This window comes from Rattus norvegicus, chromosome X (genome assembly GCF_021556685.1).
Source record: "Rattus norvegicus strain SHRSP/BbbUtx chromosome X, alternate assembly SHRSP_T2T, whole genome shotgun sequence".
Classification (NCBI taxonomy): domain Eukaryota; kingdom Metazoa; phylum Chordata; class Mammalia; order Rodentia; family Muridae; genus Rattus; species Rattus norvegicus.
In genome coordinates, this window is record NC_141554.1 from 59,532,559 (window position 1) to 59,549,927 (window position 17,369).

General features: G+C 34.3%; 1 protein-coding gene across 1 annotated transcript in view; it reads right to left on the reverse strand.

The window, feature by feature from the left end:
- The window catches only part of Il1rapl1 (interleukin 1 receptor accessory protein-like 1), a 1,504,224-nt gene that overhangs the window by 311,129 nt on the left and 1,175,726 nt on the right, over window positions 1–17,369 (reverse strand). Inside the window, exon 6 of the mRNA NM_177935.3 lies at window positions 16,067–16,141. Coding sequence (NP_808796.2) covers window positions 16,067–16,141 — 75 coding nt within the window. The remainder of the gene's footprint in view (window positions 1–16,066; window positions 16,142–17,369) is intronic.

Here is a 17,369-nt window from a genome sequence, read left to right on the forward strand (position 1 = left end):
ACTCTAAATGTCATGAAATATCATGAGTCCAATTTAAATTATCAGTTAACATTAATTTTGATGAAATTGTTACAGGTTTTCTAAATGGGTAATTTACTAATTTCTACAGAGATTTTTATTTCAGATGCCCAAACAATCATTAGCTGGCCTTAAATTACTTGTCTATATATAGTCAGATAATTATATTCAGAAAAGAAAGTGTGCATCCTAAATTAACAAAGGCCATCTTTGTATATAGGGAATTAATAGTCACAGTAAATTGACAAGTCAATTATTAGTTTTATTTTGTCTATTTTAATCATGGAAATGAGAGCACTTGCTTTTGCTTGCTGTTTAAGTAGGGATTATAACTAGCTGCTTTTTAAGGAGTAAAAATGCTGATGAACTGACTGTTCTATCAGCTTTTTTCACATTAACTTTTGCAGCTCAAAAGACATTCTGTTCATGAACATTCTAAGTACTTCAATTTCCTAAGTGTCTTTAAAAGAATTTCATGCTTCAAGATCAGTGTAAGAAGAAAAGAGTCTGTTAAAATGTACTTGAGAGACCAGACATAAAAAAATTGGAATAAGAAACTAGAAGGCAATGATGAACAGAAGTAGATCTAAGAGACATGTAACGGAATAACAGGGGTGGGAGAGTGAAAAAAATCTGAGAAACTGTTGATCTAAATGCTCATGTCCTTTTTATCATTTTCCCTTCAAAATCTAGTCACCAAAATGGAATATTAGGAGGCAGAGCCATCAGAAAGTGATAAAGTCACAAGGGCCCCACATTTGCAAATAGGATTAATTCCCTTATAATCAAGGTCCCAGGGTGCTGCAGTTAGTTTATAATGCTGAAGGACACAGACAGAAGGCTATATCACTTGCAGGCTGCCATCACCATGCCTGGAGTCTACTGGTGCCTTGATTTTAGGCTTTCTAATACTCAGAATAATGAAAAATAAATTTCTATTGTTCATGAATTACCCTATATAAGATATCTCTCTTAACAACTCAAACTGGTTAAGATAGAAATATTTTAAGGTCAAGTTGGTGCTCAACTGATTAATTTATAGATATGCTATTTGATGAGCAACAGAATGTTTTAACAATGGAATAAAAAAAAGTCAAAATGACTGAGATTACTTTTTTTTTTTACTATTACACTTCAGCCTTAGATTTCAGAGGATGGATCACATTTGGCGCTCAACACCTGAAGTGAGAAGAAAACAACAACGAATACTCTCTTGTCTAGAAATGTGCTAAGAACTAGAGTACATAAACTTTGGGCAGTTTGTAACATGCAGGCATTATAGACACTGTAGGTTGTTAAAAAACAAAATAACACAACACATGAAATGCCTTGCAAATGTAAGATTCTTCTGAGTCAATGAGAAATTAGGGTCACTAATCAAGAAAAGCTGCATCTACAGATCCTGATTAAAGGACTCATTTAAATGATAGCTGACATTCAATCAGGGCTGAAACTGTAAAGAACAAAGTCATGTTTTCTCCTTAAGGAATAGGGAGTACAGAATCAACTGAGATGATAATATACATTCATTTTGAGGATGTATCTGCCCATTTATATCTTAATGTATTTACTTCTTACACTCTTAGGACTTAAACCTAGAGCCTCACTCATGCTAAACCACAAATTCAGCCTTTTTAGTTTGAGGATCAATTTCCTTCTCTCTCTGATGTCTGAGAAACATATGAACGCCCAGTTCATCTAGCATTCACTGAGGTTTAATACTCACTCATACACACAAATAAACCCCACACTATCGCTTACTCTTCTCACCTGCTGTACACTACAGAATAATGGAGGAAAGCACAATAAAACTGCTAGTATTTATTTTATTGCAATGAATGATTGAAGATTCTCCTTTATGGATGAGAGAGATGGATAGAGAACATCTCAGGAGTCTAGCTAGAGAAGCCTAGCAATAAATCAAGTCCAGATTGAACAGAGGAGGAAGGATCAGCTGGATATTGAAGGTCACAATAGAGCAGTAGGTTGACTTTGGAGATATAAATAAGGGTTAACAGAACAGTTGCATTTCACAGTTCAGCTAGGAAAGTGGTCAAGGGTTGAAAGTTAACTGGCACCTTGAGTTTAAGGGCACAGCTCTAAGGTTTAACCTAGTAAACACTACAGTTTTAGTGCCCTAAATGATAAATTGTTTTGCTGGCACCATTTGCTGCTTTGTGACTACATGTCTACCTCGTGTAAGAACTGGTTAAAACTGGATAGAAAAGGAATAGGGAGATATCAGACAGACGGACAGACAGAAAGACAAGACACAAGAGTTTACATAGGATTGTAATCTCTTCTAACTTAGTCAGCAGAGAGACTCTTAGTGGCAGGAGAATCATAGAGTTAAGGGCAACCTATGATACATGGTGAATTCCAATTTATTCTGAGTAATTTAGTGAAAATTTAGTGCCAGGAGAGGGAGAGGAAGAGGGAGAGGGAGAGGGAGAGGGAGAGGGGTAAGGGGTGAGGGGGTGAAGGAGAGAGAGAGAGAGAGAGAGAGAGAGAGAGAGAGAGAGAGAGAAGAGCAAGAATTAGAGGGGGATTGTGTGTGTGTGGGGTGTCTACTAGGGCTTGGTAATGATGTTTAATTCTGACTAGTGGTAATGTACCAAGGAGAAAAGGCATCACAGGGGTGACATTGAGGTATGCATTAAAATGTGTGTACACAAGAATAAGAAAGGTATACACATGTGATCTTGATTATAGACAGTATATGCAAATTTATAGATTGGTGAAGGTCATGGTCAGGTTAGGAATGGTTGAACAATAATGTGAGTTTAACAGGGCTGTTAGTGAAACTAAGAGAATAAAAAATTTGGTCTGATTATGGAAGGTCTTACTTTCATCTTCTAGATAGCAGGTAAGTACATGCTGTTCATAGTAGAGGTTTTGGTATTATTCCTATTTATAAAGAGGACATTCTTATTAAATCAAACTGCAAATCTCACAAATTAACTCTTATATTTTTGCTGAAAACCTCAAAGCTTACTATAAAGAATTTTTCATTTCTGTTGACTCAACCCTCTACCCAATTCCCACAGTAGGAATGGTGATGACCTTAAGTTCATAAAATCCACTACATTCAGGCTGTAATTGATAAGGGAAAGTTAGTCATTGGCTATCTTGGTACACCATTACAAGTAAATGAGGCAATGCAATTTCTCAAGTAAAGGGATTCAGGAGCAAAGATATATCCAGGGTGAAATTTTGTAGAGGAAAGTCTAGTAAAAGGCAGGCTTGGTAGTGCAGGCCTGTAATCCTAACCAGTTGGTAGGCTGAGGCAGGAAATCAAGTTCAGTGCCTGTCTGGGTTACAAACAAAGTTCAAGGACACACTCACTAGGTTAACGAGATTGTGTACCTCATAGGCAATTACTTTAATTCTGGATATGTATTTTTAAAATTAAATTTAAAACTGTCTTTTCGAATGGTCAACTAATGCTTCTACTTTTAAGTGTGTGACAATCACATAATCATAACACCGTTGCTACCAGATTCCTAAAAAAATGTTTTGACCATTGGATTTTACCACCATTGTCCCTATATCATCTGAAGAGATGTTTTCTCTTCATGATTATCTTCATTTCTTCCTCCAGCTCTTTGGTTCTGAGAGATAATTCTTATTACGCTATTTTGTCCATAGACCTTGTGAATAGATTTGTACCGTGCTCTAAACTGTGGCAGGATGGCTGACTTAGTAAGGGTTTGTATTCCTGTACAAATCATGACCAAGAAACAAGTTGGAGAGGAAAGGGTTTATTCAGCTTTCACTTCCACATTGCTGTTCATCACCAAAGGAATTCAAGACAGGAACTCACTCAGGGCAGGAACTTGGAGGCAGGAGCTGATGCAGAGGCAAGCAAAGGTGCTGCTTACTGAATTGCTTCCCCTGGCTTGCTCAACTGGCATTTTTATAGAATCCAGGACTACCAGCCCAGGGACAGCACTACTCACAATGGACTGCACCCTCCCCCTTGATCACTAATTGAGAAAATGCCTTACAGCTGGATCTCATGGAGACATTTCCTCAAGGGAGGATCCTTTCTCTGTGATAACTTCAGCTTTGCCAAGTTGACTCACAAAACCAGCCAGTACAATGGTGGATTCATATCCTATGATAGTCTTGGTGTACATTAATACTTTATATTCCTTTAAATATAGATCCACAAAGAAACTATATTATGTAAACACTGGATATTTTCCAATCACAGGATCGGGTACTCAATCCACTTGACTAAAACTATCAATATGTATGTGTTATTTGGCTTATATCCTTTTAAAGTGAATTTTAAGTCTCTTATATTGAACATATATATGTGTATATATTTACAGTCATATTAAAAATAATTTATATTTTATGATACACACATGGTATATATGTATATATAAAATGTGTATATGTAAAATTATATAAAACACATATATAAATTATACACATATATCCTACATGAGGAATTTAAATTTGTTTAATATGAATTTGTACATATACACACACATATATATATACATATATAATCTAGATCCCCATCTTTCATCACTCTATTATATCTGATCTCATCTTATTCACTTGTATAAAATTGACTGATTCATATGCTGTCACTCCCATATTACAGACAATGTACTTTCCTCCAAAAATTATAGTTAACAACTGAGAACGTGTTTGATTTGCAACTGACATTAAGTTTAGGGTTAACAAATGGCATACTACATTAGACAGTGAAATCAGAGGAGTGAAGGTCTGAATCTGAGACTCGTGTACCAAAATGGATGAAGTGCAGCAGTTGGGGAGATATCTGTCAATAAACTTCGTGCTATGGGAGTTCAATTCCTAGTATATACACTTTAAAATGAGCATGACAATGTTTTCTTGTAATTTTAGTTCTGGGAGGCAGAGGCAAGGCAGAGATATGGAGCTCAGAGGTCAACCACCCTACCCTACTTGGTTAACTCCCAGGTAGTGATACATCCTGTCTCAAACAAATGGTGGCTGGGACATTGATAATAACCCCTGACGTTGTGCTTTGGGTTCTACCCTTATACATGTACCCTTATACATGTATCTACCCTTATACATCTATATGCACATACAAAAGGAAGGAATACCAGAATTTATTGCTGGGAGAAACAAATGGTTTGTTTTCTATGAAAGAAAACTCACTCAAAATGCATCAAATGTCTATCTAGTTCTGTTCTCAAATTATGGAAGATAATATAGATTGCATCTAAATTAATTAATTAAGTAGATACTTAATATGAAAAAAGAGAGACCCTGTGATAACTATTGTTTCTTATCTCACTTATTTTCTGATGTAAGCCCAATACTCTTAACATCTATATACTTGCACAAAAATATAGGCATAAAGTACCTATTGAATCTATAGCTTACTTCAGATTCTATAGCAATTTGCCAAAAAATGTATCTATAAATCAATCTAGATATCCCTGAGGGATTTCAATCTTGAGTTAGACTTTCACATTCATGTTTCTTCCTATTATGTTGTTAGCTGACCTGTTCTTTCTTCACATCAGTTTACCTCTCTGCACAATAATAGTTCACCTTTTTAAAAATGATATTCTGCAGTAAGGAAAGAAGACAACATTATAGCCCTGCTTTCATTTTCCATGTGGTCAGCAATTCTCATGCTTTTGAAGTGATTTGTCACTTATGACCTGGACATCAGGACATTGATTGTAAAGTATCAGAACCTGTCACATTTCAAATTTAAATTACCCAGTAGAGTTTAGTAAAACCCTTCTGTTACCTCTTCCCTTAGGTACACCAAATTGCAAACCAACATTTACATACCCAACTATCTTCAGAAGCTCTAAATAAATACAACGAGAGATCACAGTGCCTAGTTTCAGTACAATGAAGTGAAAAATAATCCATTGATGAAGGCAGGAAGGAATGACTTATTCCTATCACCTCTAATCCATCTTGAAGCAGCCAACCTGGAATTCTACAGTGGGAAAAATGAAGGGAATTAAGTTCCCAGCCTTTTTATCTGAAATCTAATACCAATCCTATCTCAGGAAACCCTAGTACTGGACAAAAGGCAAGGAAAAGAATGAGAAGGGAAAGAAAAGAAGAGGAAGAGAGAGCAGTAGAAAGGAAGGGGAGGGAAGGTGAGGGAAGGTGGGAAGGTTGGGGATGGAGGAGAGCAGAGAAGAGTAGAATAAAAAAGACAAAGGCATAGCTATCCATTGAAAGTCGGTAAATAATGAAATTTTTAAATTAACCTTTTTCCTAAAATAGCTAATTTTTAGGCATAAAAAGTCTCAGTTCTCCTCTCTCTAGGTTACTGATAACTTGATTTACTCCTTTATTTCATTTTGTATACTAAAGAGCAACCAAAAGAAAGAAAACTCTGTTCTATTTCTCCTAAAATCCACAGCAGCAAGAATCTCTTTTGACTGAGCTTGTCTTTCATACTTAGTCATTGGTGTTTGCTCTGACACAATGTCATCACAAGCTGAAATAACACTAATACTTCTAATCAAAATATCATTTGTTTGATCTTTCAATATATAAGTCTATCACTTCCACTCTTTAGCTAAAAGGCTTAAGAAATCCCTTTGAATTGAAACCTATTTTTCTTAGCAAAGGAAGTCTTTATTAATCATTACAAATAGACATGCACAAAATTATATATATATATATATATATATAGTAATTTGTTGTGGAAAATTCTAAAGATAATATTAAAATTACTTATAACAGGTTGTGAATAATAATTAGAGTATTAGAGTATCTAGGAATAATATGATATAATTTTAGCTCAAATAATTTTGGTCAAAATAATACATTTTCCAGGAAGGATTTCAGGAAATCAATTAATTACAAAACCATAAATTTGCCAAGATAATGCCATTCTCATCTGTGAATGCATGTTCATCAGGACATTTTCTTTTAGGAAGGGAAACTAAAACATTTTCTGAATTTCTCCTAAAAATATCTCACAAGATATTTTTACTGAATATTTATAGCAATAATGACAGTTTTGCCTAGGACTGCAAGTACAATGTTTTTGGTGTTGGCTTGATGTGCTCAATTCATCTTTTTTTCCTGGAGAATAATATATATCATTTCCTTGGGCAGGCAGTGGTGGCACATGCCTTTAATCCCAGAGCTTGGGAGGGAGAGGCATGTCAACCTCTGAGTTCAACTTGTTCTACAGAGTGAGTTCCCGGACAGCCAGGACTAAACAAAGAAAACCTGTCTCAAAAAACCAAACACACACACACACACACACACACACACACACACACACACGGTTTATATATACACATATACACACATATACATGTATATAATATGTATATATGTTTATATATGTATATATATATATATATATATATATATATATATATATATATACCCTTAATATCTTCCTATTCAAAGAGCTGCTAACTTTTTGTAATTACAACTTTTAGCAGGGAAGTCCAAGGGAAGTTCTACTTCTGTTAAACTAGAAACTCATTTGTCTGTGAGTTTGAGGAGGTAATTGGTCAGAAGAAGGTGGGGAAGGAGATGACTGACTCCTTTAGAGTCCTATACAACTTCACAGCTTTCTCTTCTTCCCCACCAGAGGTGAAGTTACATTGCGATTTATTTCAAAACAGGTGAATTTTGAAAAACAAAACTCTACTAGATTTTTAATTTTTTTCTGTTATTCAATATTAAAAAAACTTTTTTGGACAATGTCTCTATTTACTTTCTTAATTATTTTATGTTTTTGTGTATTGATAATTTGCCTGCATGTATGTCTGTGTGAGAGTGTCAGATCCTCTGGAACTGAAGTTACAAACAGCACCTATGTGGGTGCTGGGAACTGTACCTGATCCTCTGGGATGGCAGCCAGTGCTCTTAACCTCTGAGTATCACATCAGCCCCTTAGTTTCTTATTATACATTATAAATTGCTGGAGTGTTTAGGTTTTAAAACTGTATGGTTACTCTACATAGGGAGTATATGTTTAAAAATATTTTTGATAATTTCGTTCATAAAGCTATAAGTTAAATCACATTACATAAATTTTTATATTAAAAATGGTAAAATGAGGTAATAAAATGATATAATGAAATAATGATATATGATATAATGATAATATGATATAATGATATAATGAAAAGAGCCATATAAATTTGTGAAAAATAAAAATACATTTTTCCTTTTAATAAAGAGTAATACGTTGGGTGAATATGTGTGTGATGGTTTGTATATGCATGGCCCAGGGAATGGCACTGTTGCGAGGTATGGCCTTGTTGGAGTAGGTGTGGTCTTGTGGGTGTCTGTTTTAATACCCATGTTTTTTCTTCCTTGGAGTCAGTATTCTGCTAGCAGTCTTCAGATGAAGATGTAGAACTCTCAGCTCCTCCTGCACCATGCCTGCCTGGATGCTGCCTTGTTCCTACCTTGATGATAATGGACTGAACCTCTGAACCTGTAAGCCAGTCCCAATTATATGTTCTTATAATAGTTGCCTTGGTCGTAGTTAACAGCAGTATAACCCTAACTAAGACAATGTGAAAGTGTTATTAGATACATATATAGAAGTTTCCCAAGGAAACCCTTAACTTAAGACAACTAATAACAATATATTCTAATAAAAAGTAATCAGAACTTTCACCTGGTTAAGACTATGGATCATAAACTGCATTGGGGCACTCTGTTGGTTTGCATTTCAACAAAATGGAAGTGAGTAATTGAGCAAAATGGCCTTCAACACACATAACCCATGAAAACAATGCAGTTTGACCTGATTAAATATGAGATGTTGTCATTATTTCAGCAGTAGAGTTTACAATATCACTTTTAAGTTAATCAAATTAGAAGAAAATACCATTGGTTATGAAACTAATGAATAAAGTTTACTACTCTCTATTAGGAGGGAGACAGTTTCCACATTTTTCTACTGACAGACTAAAAGGAATATTGGTGATGATGGGTAGGTGATCCTTTGTCCAGGACAATGGCACTTGCAGTTTTAAATCAGTGAACCCCATCTTATGATAGTGTAAAAATCTGCATTACCACAGAGAGAAGTAATGAATATGATTATTCAATTACAAAAGGATTCTCATATAAAATCATTCACCATAGAGTATCTTTAAATAGCATATTTCCCTTGTGAATATAAATCTTTCAGTGATCATTAGCTGCTTAAAAGTGACTGGGGGACAGAGACTCTTAAAACTGACATGTTAAGCCACTACTAATTAGAAATCAATCAAAAATGAAGGGAGCACTTCTTTGAAATGATGATGATTCAATTTACCCACAGATCAGTAGGAGCATACTTAGTTGGTAGAGTGAGGTTTGACTGGAATGCTAAGTGTTTTAACATTATACCATAAAATACTGGAATATTCGTTTCATAACCACATTCACGCACAAGTTATTTTTTTCATGGAGAGTCTGCATATAATTTAGTAGTTCTCATTTACTTAGCCAAAATTCAAGAGGAAATTTATGGATGAACATCTTTCGCTATATTCAAACTCTAAATGATGTGAGTCTTTTTATAGTCTCCCTTTTAATGGCCATCAGTCACATGGGGCATGCTTGCTCTTGTTCTGAAACCTTTTTCAATATTCTACACTATAATATCCTTTGATGGGTTTATTTCTCATAAATTGGCATTTACTTTGCAAATTCAGGAGCAGTTCTTGTTAACATAGGACACTCACTATATTTTTTCTTCTAGTGAACTTCAATAATTAGGAGTGATTTAGAAAGCTTCCTGATAGCAGTGATTCTCACAGGAAAAGAATGTTTTTACTTTTTTCAGTCAAACTGATATGACTAGCACAAAACCATTCATGAGAAGCTTGACAAGAAGAATGCTTTGATGCTTTGTTTATAAAATTAGTCTCAGTGTTTCTAGTCTTATGAAATACACCGGAATTCTATTCTTTTAGAATCATAATTTTAAACATACTTCATTTTCTTTTTGTTGCTCATATATAAACATTTTGTTGCACAGTGTCTAATAAACTTTTTTAAAATGTATGACTAGGGAACGTGTTATTATTTTATAACTATGTACCTGGTATATAGTAATATATAATATATATGTATATATACACATATATTGACAGAAATTATGATTAAGAAATAAAAAATGAAAGGTAAATCTATAGGCATATTTAATTGTAAAGATTTATATCCATGCGTTTTGTTAAGGGGAGATAGAACCTAATTTTGCAAAATAGTATCCAGCCTACAATGTAGCTTATATATGTTGCCATAGAATTGCATCCTGGAAAGTAGATAAGCATGAACAAACACTGGTGTTCAAAGGACATATCAATACTCTATCTATTGCATGAAAATATTTCTACACTTAAAACTTAACACTTATTGATGACTAATATATACCAGGAGATGATCTAATCCTTTCTTGCATTATCTTGAATACATTCCCACAATGATTGTAAAGATGCCCTGTTATTATAGTATCTATGTTTTAAAATTTTATTTATTAAACAAAATTCATACATGTATTCAATGTACCTTGGTCATATCCATCTCTCACTTACTACACCAAATCCTCCCAGGATCCTCCCCAGCTCACTGTAGGCAGTGACACCAGTGGGCTGATAGTCCTAATAGCTATCAGTAAAGCAGGTTGAGCAAGCCATGAGTAGCAAACTATGAGAAACAAGCCAGTAAACAACATCATTGCTCCATAAATTCAGTTCCTACCTCTAAGTTCCTACCCTGAATTTCTGTTTTGATTTCTCTTAGAAGGATAAATTGACCTTTTATTTTCCATGATGCTTTAAGTCATGGTGTCTTATCACAGCAGTAGAAACTATAACGAAGACAAAGATAAGGAATACATTGTCAGGCATTGCTGACCCACATGATTGCAAACCCGATCATGTGGTTTTGGGATGATGGTGGTGGCCTTTGGACTTTGGTCAGTGAGTTATTCTGTGGGAGCCTGGAAGATAAGGCTGTTGAGAGCAATGCAGATGATAGAAGCCTGACTTGTGAAATTTTCAGTGGAAGTAAAGACTATGTAGGCTTTTATATATTTCGAATTAATAATCTGTGGTTCTGGTCAGCTCAAACTATGACTAAGAAGAAACCAAGGTCACTAAAGTGAAAGTGTTGCTCTCTTATGTCTAACAAACTTTATTTGAGAAAGTACAGTTAGGCTAATGTTTATGTATTTGTCAAGTGGGAAAAAACATTATTTTTTTACAAAAATGGAGAATTTGGATGTTATTGTTTTTTCTGTATAGAAAGAAAAGCAAACACCCAGTCAGTGTTCCTTTCGATGGGAAGGAAAGTCATACTGGCATCATTTCACACTCTACTAATATATTATTAAAAATCGAAACAGTATACTAAGTCACTTTCAGATCTGCCCACCAAATGTAATACCTAAGCAATTATTTTTTTCTGAGGTATTGATATTAAATTTCCCAACTTCAGAAATGAAAGAATTTTTTTCCAGTTAATTACAGTAAAGTAGTAATCATAAAAAAATGGATTCTTTGATTCAAGAGAATAACAACAACTTTGCATACAGGCCTAAGAAACCTATAAAATCGAACTATTTTTCACTCCATAAGATAATTTTCTATAGTGTTTTATTTGAATTAAAACTAAACTATGTATTTTAATAAATATATTTCATATACCATATATAATAACATTTTTACAACATATAAAACACAGCAGTAAAGCATATTTCAACAATTAACTATATTAACAACCCAGTAAACTGAGATATGATTTCCATGACAAGAAATTTTTCCTACAAAATTATTGACTGGGAACTGTTATATATATTTTAGTCACTTTCTTTGAATTTCCCACAATTTAAAGTTTTGCACATTATAATAGAGTTAAACTAAGAAAGTAGTACCAATGTATAGTAGCGTAAAAACTTTATATATGTATGTGTCCATTTACCAAGAGTTTTGTACAAATCTAAGCTTTTTTGTCAATTGTTTTCCTTTATGTATTAACATCTGGAAAGCCCTTGTTACATAGTCAAAAGCAAAAATATTTGCTTTTAAATACAGTTACTGTTAAAGTGAAGTTACTAAAGATAAATTAGAGTAGGTCTGGGCAGGTTCTTTAGCTCAAGCTCCTCATCACATTGTCTTGTAGGAATATTGGAGGTGGAAGCCTTTTGTACTAGTCAAATCTGAGATGTAAATATAACGTTGCACACTATGTCAAAGCTAAGTTTGATTCCTACTCACTGAATCTCTAGTAACAATAGCAGACGCTATACTTTACTCTCAAAGCTTCAAAGAACGGGTTCCTGGCCATGCAGACAGGACAGATCATTGAGCAGCAGAGCTCAAGCTCAGCAAGTCAAGTGTACCTATTGATTCCTTGGACTACAACAGTCTGAGCTGGCTTCAGTTCCTGGATTGACCTTTCCAGTTCTAGAGTGTGGCCTCTAGGCTTCTTGCCCCTCTCCCTGAAAAATCTCTGTCCATATGTTTATGTGATTTAAAAAAGACAACTTTTTTTTAACATTTAGAAATAGCATACAGAGGCCAATTGAAGCAGAAATTCCAGGCTGGCATCATACATTTATTGCAATTCAAACCTATTCTTTTGCATATTTTATATGAATTTACCTAACATTTTGTCACTTTTCTTCCTAGGTTCTCTGGGTTTTGCTGCCGTTTGTTTCCTCAGTGACAACGTTTAAATTATTCATACCAGAAATTTCTTATTCGAGAAGGTGAAGTAATTAGAGCAGGACACATAGGGCCTCAGAGAGGCATGGTGAGTATGAGAACTGAATGTGGAGATGAGAGGAAATCCTCTGAATGAAATAGCTGTATGCCATCTTCTTCTTAGTGTATGTGTCTGTGTACGTGAGAGAGGGAGTAGAGTTTAGGTGTGGTATAAACACACCAATATGTGCAATTGCTAGTGCAAATGTGACTTTATGAAAAAGATGCCAAGTGTCTTGCTTTATGACTCTTCAAGTTGTTGCACAGAGACAGGATCTCTCACTGAACCTGAGCTGAGCTGTCTTCCAGCAAGGCCCAATGACTCCCTTGTCTCTCAGCTCCTAACAATCGCATAGATATTACCACACGTGCTTCTTCTCTGGCTGCTGAGGATTTCAACTCAGATGCTCATGATTACTCAACAGCTGCTGTTCCTCACAGGCAGATCTCAATATTTAGTTACCAGAGCTGATTGGATATATATTGGCTTCACCCAGAACATGAAAATTAGATGATCAAACACATAGCTGCACAGCTTTGTATAGCTCTAGATACGTTTCTAATACCACGGTCAAGACCTTTCTTATCAGCTTTTTAACCACTGACCTAAAAAACAAGGCCATATTTCAATTTGCAGTTTGAGACTGAAACGTGAACTGATGGCCAATTATATTTTCTTGGAGGTGGAGAAACTTCATTTGAGAGAGAGAGAGAGAGAGAGAGAGAGAGAGAGAGAGAGAGAGAGAGAGAGAGCGCTCATGACTAAAACCGGTTACATAGCTCCTAATACTACTCAATGATACTTCGCTTAGCCCCTGTTCATAGGATCTGAATGTCATATATTCAGACTTTTGAGACTGATAGCTTTCCTAATGAAGAATGGGCAAAATTAAAATCTTTACATAAATGAAAAGTCAAGTTGAAACGTTAAAAATTGGTACTCTTAGCTGTCTAGGATCCTTCAATAATACTTTTCAATTTCATTCCTTTTCTTTCAAAGGTTTACTAAGTACCCAAACATGATATAGGCAGAACCAGGTAACCCAGGCACACCTGAAACTCACACTCCTTTTACTTCCACCTCCAGAATGCTAAAATTTGAGGCATTGATGCCACCCATATCCCTTTTGGATAAGTTATTCGACCATTAGCAGTAAAAGGAAGATAGTTCTTTCAAATAAACTGTTACTCAAAGAGCCAAGCAGTTTCTATGTTCCTCCCTTTAGTAAATTATTTATGTGCTGAAAACAGGAATCAGAAAATATTATGAAATATTGAATAAAATAATCAAAATTTCTGATTGAGGCCTTTAGTTCAATTGGTGGTTCAATAAAGCTCACGTTTCTTAGATTAGTGTCAATAAAGGAGTTAGTACTTTGTTAAAAGGTATTTCCATGTTTCTTCAAATGAATGCATAGAAAACCATTCCCCATTGCATAAGACCTTTTCAACTCAGTTTGATGTGGTTGGTTAGCTTTTATGAGTTCATTTAAGAAAAAGCAATATTAAAAAAAAAGCCTAACAAATTATTCCAATTTTGAATCGTAAGCGGTAAAGACCAATTTCATTCATTCAAAATTATGGATAATGAAAGGAAACCAACAGACAAGCATCAACCATAAATTTTTTAATGGTGTTGTCTACTTAATACTTACAATTAGAGACTTAAGATTGCATTTCGTTATATTTACTACAACTATCTGCTACTATCAGTCCTCTTTCTTCTTGTTCCAAGAATTTTATATAACTCCCGAAATACTCATTTCTAGATGTGATTGTAAGATGTGATCAAGCATGGTAATTCATAAGAATTTTATATTTTAAGATGTATTTCTAAAATAACAATAAAGTATAATATATTAAGTACACAAAAGATACAAATTTAGTTTATTTGCTTTATTTATGACATTATGTTATGCTATTTAGTCTTTCATCTCAAAATAAACATCATATTACTTGTATGATAACATTAGTCCAGAAGGCTCAGATTTGCTATCAAAGCAGCATATTTACTTCCTTACCTGTATGTACCCTGCATATGTTTATCCTTTAAGTTACTAAGTAAAGCATTTCTGGTATTAGAAATTCAATGGTTCCCAAACCATCACTACATCTTTGTGCAGCCTAAAGTGTGGCTGTTACTAGTAAAGGTCATCACATTTTTAATCTTTGTTTAAAAAAATTGATTCACACTTTTTTTTCTAAATTTAGACTTAAGAATTAGTAGCTACATGGACAATAGATCCTTATTGGTTGTAAAAATTAAGTGCATTTTCATTCTTGAATGATTAATGTAAGAAGTTCCTTAACAGAATGAATGTATATGTATCGAAATATATGTTTGAAAATCTTTTAACTTAGTTAATAAAAGCAAATACATTTCTAAAAATCTTTGTTCTATGTATGTCATCTATTTCTCTATCTTTATAGATCATTTGAAATAAATTTAAAATGTAAGAAAATATAATATAGTATATATATTTTGATTAAGAGATTTGATACAACTGTATGCACCCAAATGAGACAAAAATCTCATACTTAATATGTTTAATATAAACATATTAAAATTCTAATTAGTATAGAATTTAATATTTATAGCAAATGTATTGTGTTCATGATCTCATGTCCAAATATCCTAGTTTATTTATCAAAGATGACTTGCTTACATTTTGGTAATATATTATGAAAAATGTAATTAGCATAATAAGACTTTCTTTTGGTATATTCACTACAACAAACTACTATGATGAACCTTTTTCTTTTGATTCAAGATTTTTCAAATTTTACCCAATTCCTTAGAAATACATGTTTGCAGAACTTACTGCAAGGTGTATACAAACATGAGCATTCATGAGAATTCAGCAGTATATTTCTAAATTATCAATAAGCAGCACTAGGAATCAAATCTCAGGTCTTGTACTACCAAACAAATACTCTACCACAGAGGTATATCTCTTATTTAGATTACATTTTAACGTGTTTTTAAAATAATACTGACATTTATTTTGATGAACTTGCACCCTTTTCTCAATTTCAAAAATTGTAGTTTAATGTATTAGGGAGTATTTTATGTCAAACACTTCCATACTATTTTAAAACCAATTCAAACATTACAGTTTGATGCTATAATATGCTATAATAATATCATTAAAATCTTAAGCTTATCTTCTTACCAACAATTGTTAAATATGATATGCATCATTTGGTTCCAAAGAATATGTTTCAGGGAACAATGTTTACAGTTTATAGTATAACTGTCATTTAGGCTTATTTAGCTATTGAAATATACTGGAGAAAGGCGCTTTAAGTAGAATTGAAAAATTACTCACCTAGTTGAGTCTCCTGAATTGTCAGTTTACTTTCCATGGGATACAAAAGTTTAGGTGGCTTATCAGTCAGAGGAGCTGAAAAAAAAAAAAACAAAATAATAACACAAAGACTTACAGTTATGATGCATGAATGAAAGAACACAGTTAAATTTCTCAAACATTTTTGAAAGTAATGAGATTCTTCTTCTATGAAATAACTTCAAGCAAATCAAAAGATGTATTTTACAAGAGTAAAACTAAAGCATCCAAATTGATACTCACATGACACTGTGAGTTAGAGAATCACGATTAGTCAGTCCTTTAGAACTTACGACCACGTTTTCTAAATTGTACTTTGCGTTTTCTTTGGAAGGAGTGTTTTATACTTTGTGTTGTGTGAAAGCTAAATGAAGACCTGAGAGAAGAGGTAAGACCACTACTTCTGCTCCTAGGGACCACCCTGGAGCCCCCAGGACACCTGGGCCCAGAATTGACCAGGTCCCAGAGCTCTCCCCAGATCCTGTGGGGAGAAAGCTGGACTCTCAAAAGTGTGGACAATCCTGAGAGCTCAGGGGAGACCACCACTTCTGCTCATATTCCTGTCCCAAGAGCAACTTGCCTGGAGCTGTCTGGACACAGGAACCTAGGAGCAGACTGAAACAGGTTCCTTCTGGTTTCCACCTGTGCCTGGAGCTGACCCTGTGACTCAGCTCTCTGTACCCAGATCCCACTGTGAAAAAACTGGTCTCCAGGAGCACTGACACACACAGACTTGTAGGAGTGTCAAGCTACTGTCATAGACAGCAAGACCAACTAACACCAAAGAAAACCAGATGGTGAAAGGCAAGTGCAGGAACTTAAGAAACAGAAACCAAGACTACTTGGCATCATCAGAGCTCAGTTATCCCACCAAAGCAAATACTGGATATCCAAACTTACTGGAAAAGCAAGATTTACATTTAAAATCACACCTCACGATGAGGATAGAGGACTTTAAGAAGCACATAAATAACTCCCTTAAAGAAATACAGGACAACACAGGTAGACAAGTAGAAGCCCTTAAAGAGGAAACACAAAAATCCCTTAAAAAATTATAGGAAAATACAACTAAACAGGTGAAGGAATTGAACAAAACCACACATGATTTAACAATGGAAATAGAAACAATAAAGAAATCACAAATGGAGACAACTCTGAAGATAGAAAATCTAGGAAAGAGATCAGGAATCATAGATTCAAGCATCACTAACAGAATACAAGACATAGAAGAGAGAATATCAGGGGCAGAAGATACCATAGGAAACATTGACACAACCATCAAAGA